The sequence below is a fragment of the Elephantulus edwardii genome, unplaced genomic scaffold (assembly GCF_000299155.1).
Source record: "Elephantulus edwardii isolate Elephantulus edwardi_28Jun2011 unplaced genomic scaffold, EleEdw1.0 scaffold00039, whole genome shotgun sequence".
NCBI lineage: Eukaryota > Metazoa > Chordata > Mammalia > Macroscelidea > Macroscelididae > Elephantulus > Elephantulus edwardii.
In genome coordinates, this window is record NW_006399789.1 from 7841888 (window position 1) to 7847393 (window position 5506).

Sequence of the window (5506 nt, forward strand, 5' to 3'; positions counted from 1 at the left end):
TTTTTTTTTTTTTTTTTACCTGAAGCATAAAGTGCCTGTCATGCGAATCCTCCAGTCTTAAATCTTTATTGTGGAGGTGAGCTTTCAATCTGGTCAAAAATTCATTCTGCCTGTTGATGTCTGTTGCTAAGATCAAGGAGCCCAGCTGCTGCTCAATATCCTGTCTGCAGACACAAGAATGAAAGACAAAAACATGCACACAGGTCAATCCATTTGAGCTGGTGACTGATCCATCTCCAGGTGACCTGTAGATTACACCATGTCCCATCCCTTCACAGCTCAAACGTGGTTCTTCTCACCCTCCATCAGTTCTGGCCTTCAACACGGCCATATCACAAACTGTTGAAGAAAACAACAACAAACAACACACTGTTGCATCGCTGCAGTTCAGATTTATGTCAAAGCCATATGCTGTTCCAGGATTGCTTTTGTGAAGGCAGCTCATCCATTTCGATTTCTATATGTGTTTTACCCCACAGTGAGTGTATCGGTATGCTTAAAATACAGAAGAAAAAGCATGTAAGGAATGATTTTTTTCTGCACAGAAAAAAATTTGGAAATATATGTGATTTTTCATGGTTCCCCCCCCTATTTCTCAAAATGTTAAGCATTTTAAAAATTATTTTTATTTTATATTTTATATAAGTTTGCATACAAAATTATTATACATTGTGTTTCTTTTATAGTAGTATGCATTTTTAAAAATTGTTACTCTCTTTTTTATTTTACTTTTTTTAAAGAATTTTTTAAATGTAAAAAGTTATTACATATATACTGGAGAAGAGTGTTGAATATACCATGGACTGCTAAGAAAATGAACGAGTTCATCCTAGAGAGGGTTAAACTGAGCTGCTCCTTGGAGGCAAGGATTCTGAAGCTTCGTCCGACATACTTTGGGCATGTTGCAGAGAAGGACGGGTCCTTGGAGAGGATCATGCTTACGAGTGTGGAGGGACAGGGCAGGCAGGAAAGACCCTATATAAGGTGAATTGATTCAGTGACTAGGTAATCAGGGTGGGTGTGTTGGAGACAGTGAGATTGGTACAGGACAGAGCAGAGTTTAGGACTGTTGTACATAGAGTCGCTATAAGCCGCAGGCGACTCGATGGCACATAACAACAATAAATTAGAAAATAAGATTTAGTTCATGAAACTTTTTAGAAATAAAAGGTAAACTAAAAGCTCAGTGACCTAGTTACTGTAATTAGTATGCAAGGAATTCTTACAAATAGTAAGTTACATTGAATAGGGAAATATGAAAAGACCAAACACAAATATTTATTCACAAAAGAAGCAATAATGCCCAGTAAAAACATAAAAATGTAAATCTTATTTGTATTTAAAAGGTGTATGTTAAATTAATCAATCTCTTCCTTTCTACACACACACATACATTAAAAACACGTGTATATATGTGAAATTGGCAAATATTTACAGAAGATAATAAAAACAAAGTTATATTTTAGCAATTAGGTGTTACTTTGATAGATTTTCTCATAACCCATCAATAGGTTTACAGGTAGATGGAACTTTTTGGAAAACATTATGACAATATACAAGAACCTTAAAAATTCATGCACTTCTGACTAATAATTTCATAACATAAATGTTTTCTGAGAAACTAGAGTACTAGAATTAGAATAAAATTTGTTACGCTTATTTATAATGAGAAAACTTTGGAAGCCATGGAAAAGTAAAATAATATTCCATTTAATTTGCTAAATATATTTTGGTGAAGTAATGTAATGTTGTGTACTATCGAGTCAGTACCGACTCATAGCTGACCTTCCAATGAGTGGGTCTTCAGAGGTAGTTAATCGGATAGCAGGAGATTGTCCTTCCATCTCCTGTGGGGCAGTTGGGGGATTTGAAACACATGCCTTTGGGATTATAGTGAGGTTTCTTACCACTAGGTCACCAGAGCTTCTTTATTTTGCTAAATGTATTTTGGTGAAATAATGCATTAGAGACATTAAATTCTCTTTAGTGTCATTTTTTTTAAATGAAAAAATATCAGTTTTATTTATTTTTCCATGTGTGTGTTGCTGTTGTTGTTTTTTTAAATACTGGTTTATTTACAGTTCGAATACATGTTTTTCACACCGAATCCTTCCCATTTCTTTCACCCTCCCGACCCTATGATTACTCCCTCCCCGCCCGTCCTCACCTATCCGCTTACACACTCCCTTTAGCGTCATTTTTAATGACATAGGAAAAGGCACTTAACACAACTGAAAATATTAGGACATAAAATGTACAAGAGAAATTCCATATTTTGTTAAAATACAATTGTATTAAAAAAAGACATAAAGGAATATACCAGGATTGGTCCTTGGAGAAGGACATCAAGCTTGGAAGGGTGGAGAGACAGCACAGAAAGGAAGAGCTCTGATGAAATGGACTGATGTACAGTAACTAGGGCAATGGGGGTAAGTGTGTCAGAGTCAGTGAGACTGGCTCAGGACAGGGCAGGGCTTCAGAGCTGCTGTACATAGGGTCGTTATGGGTCACAGGTGACTTGACAGTACATAACAGCAACAACATTGATAGAATTACAAGTAATTGTCACTGTTCTTTCTGTTAACTTCAACCATATGAAGCTGCTGATAACTTAAGAAGCTGATAATTAAAGGAGTCCTGGTAGCAAGTAGGTTAAGTGCTGCAATGCTTATTGAAAATTGGCAGATTGAGCAAACCTCTTAAGATTGAAGCCAAGGAGACCCAATGGAGGATCAATATGAATTAGAATGAAATCCACAGTAGTGGGTTCTTTCAGCTTTCCTGAGTGGTAATATTATCAGCAACCTTCATTGTTTTTCTTTGTATTAACTCAAACTATATGAAACTGCTGATAATATACTATTTCTAAGCTTCATAAATAGTAACTTCATATGCTTCAAACGAATACTTTCCTGAGTTTTCTTGTTTGTACAGTAATCTTGTCTTTATTCTCAAACCATAAAAATAGTTTAAGGCCTTGACATGAGGCAATGACGAATAATGTCATTCTGATGATGTTTCATTATAAAGTGTCCCCCAATCTTTTTCTTTTTCCCCAGCGTGGCTGAAACCCACAGTCTGAAGAACAAGGCTACAATAGTTCAGGACAACAGAGGCTTAATTTCCAAGCTTTAGAGGAATGGTATGTCCTGCTGGATTTTGGACTCACAGTGCAGGCTATTTCTTCTTTCCCTCCAGTTACTCCCATTTGTAATGGAAGTGCCTAACTTGAACATGCCCTACCACTGCACACCTTGAACATTTCTTACCACTGCACACCTTGAACTTGTCCTGCCACTGTACTTTGAAAGCCTGTAATTTGTATTCTAGATTTCACATGTTCTAAGAGTGAGAGCTTCCATAATTCTGATACCAAGTCTAATTGACATAACCATGAAAAAGGGGTGGGAACAGTAGGGGTAAGCAAATTTATGGTCACAAAGATTTTCATATAGAATTGTTTTGAAAAAGAATGAAAATGATTGCTGACTTACCCTAGGTTGTTGTTTTTTAAAAAAATTTCATTATTTTGATTTTGATTTAAGGTTTACAAAGCAAATGAATATTTCACTCAGCCATTCCATATATTTTGTTCAGGAAGACTGATTTTGATACCCACAACAGTGTAATGATGGAGCTCTGGTGGCACAGAGGTAGGGAGTTGTACTCCTAACTCAATGTTGGCTGCTTGGACCGACCACAATCCTCAGGAGAAAGATGGGGAAGCTCCTCCTGGGTGATTTACAGCCTCTGACCAGCCATTGGAAGGTTCAGCTATGAGTCAATTCCAACTCGAAGGCACAAGACAACAACAAAATGTAACTTCACTTTCCCCACTTCCCTTCTGTATTCTGATTTCCATTAATCCCTCTCTATCTCTGTCTTCTCTTTCTTTAGTGATGCTGCACTGCTTATCCTCTTGTTGGATATTGTCCTTCCTTCCTCCTATCTAAGGGAAGCTCTGGTGGCCTGATGATAAGAACTTGCACTGTCTATCCAAAGGCAGGCAGTTGGCATCCACCAGCTGCTCTACAGGAAAAAGATGGACAATTTCCTGTTGTGTGATTTACAGCCTTTGAAAACACACTGGATGGTCCACTATGAGCATGTTGTGATGCAATAGCACATAACAAGTCAGCTATCTTACCGTGTGCCTGATAGCAATCTTACTTCACCGTCTCTCCCTTCTCATCCCTGGTAACCATTCAAGAGTGATTCTATCTGTGTGTAAACGTTCCCTTAGCTTTTCAGTTATCCTTTTGTGACTGACTTAACTTCACCTAGCAGAATGCCCTCTGGGTGGATCCATGTTATGCAGTGTTTTGTGAATCCTCGCAAAGTTATTCTACATATATTATTTTATAACAATTAGTGTTCTGTAAAGGTAACTCACAACAACGTGTGTTCCAAAAAGATGTGTAAGAACGGATTCATTTGGAGTCCAATAGGGCCAATTGAATTCTTTTAGGAAGACAATACTACTTGAGCAACAAATCAACTTGATGTGGGTGGTCTGAGACAAATTGGGTTCCACTCCAAATGCTTTTATCCCTTTCCCCCTTTTATTTTATCCCTTCTAAGCCTCCATCTCATTCTTTAATTTTCTCATTCTTTAACTGTTTCTCTCACTTGCCTCCTCTTTACATTGACTTATTTGCTGTCTTTTGAGTTCTTATATGCCCTTAGTTCTTCCCATCTTTGCAGTTCACTGTTCTAGGAAAAGGCACACATTCCTTTTCCATGCAGGAGGGCTGGTTTTATTTAGTTCCAGGGGGTAAGACGTTATCAGAAGTGACGTACCTCCTGCAAATTCCACATTCCTCTGGGTGCTAGGAAACAGCCTGAGATAGGATCAGTGAGCCAGGAATAAACCCACAACCCAAGACAGGCTGCTCATTCTTGGGGGAGACACACTTGGCCCTTGACCTTCACGTGCCCTCAGTGAGAAGGGCGCAGTGGTCTGTTTACTTCCTCCCACCCAGCTCCCCTGGGTTCTGCACAGTTTCGTTAAACAGATTCAGATTCTGGTGGCTTTGAAACTGTAGAGCAGAGAACGTGGGGCCACATGGAAAATGAGGCAATGGCCTTGGGCTTAATAGGACTCAGGCTGAATTTTTGAACTAACAAACAACAGATCAGGAAACTAGCATTTCCTCCTCTGTTTAAAACATTCCATAGGTGAAGTTTACATAATTTGCATAGGTGAATTAATAGTGGGGGAAAAACATTGGAGTCAATTCAATTACTTAACAAAAGACATATTTTGGAAACGACTTTGATCTCTATTTTTACAAAGACTGGCGGTTGCCCAACTCACTTTATTGGACTCGCCTTAAATCTAACTTGCAAATGTCAGCGTTACCTCTTGACAAATATTTATTATTTGGATCCACACGGGAGGACATTTTGTTAACTAACATAATAAAGGACAGAACTCTGGCCCAGCAAGTTTTGATAGTAAAGTGTGAAAGCTGAGAACTGTTTATTATTTCTTTTTCCCCAGTCT

The 5506-nt window shown here is 38.1% G+C and overlaps 1 protein-coding gene across 1 annotated transcript in view; it reads right to left on the reverse strand.

Moving 5' to 3' along the window:
* The window catches only part of PDE7B (phosphodiesterase 7B), a 541867-nt gene that overhangs the window by 14776 nt on the left and 521585 nt on the right, over positions 1-5506 (reverse strand). The window contains exon 10 of the mRNA XM_006885008.1: positions 20-164. Within this exon, the coding sequence (XP_006885070.1) occupies positions 20-164 (145 nt within the window). The remainder of the gene's footprint in view (positions 1-19; positions 165-5506) is intronic.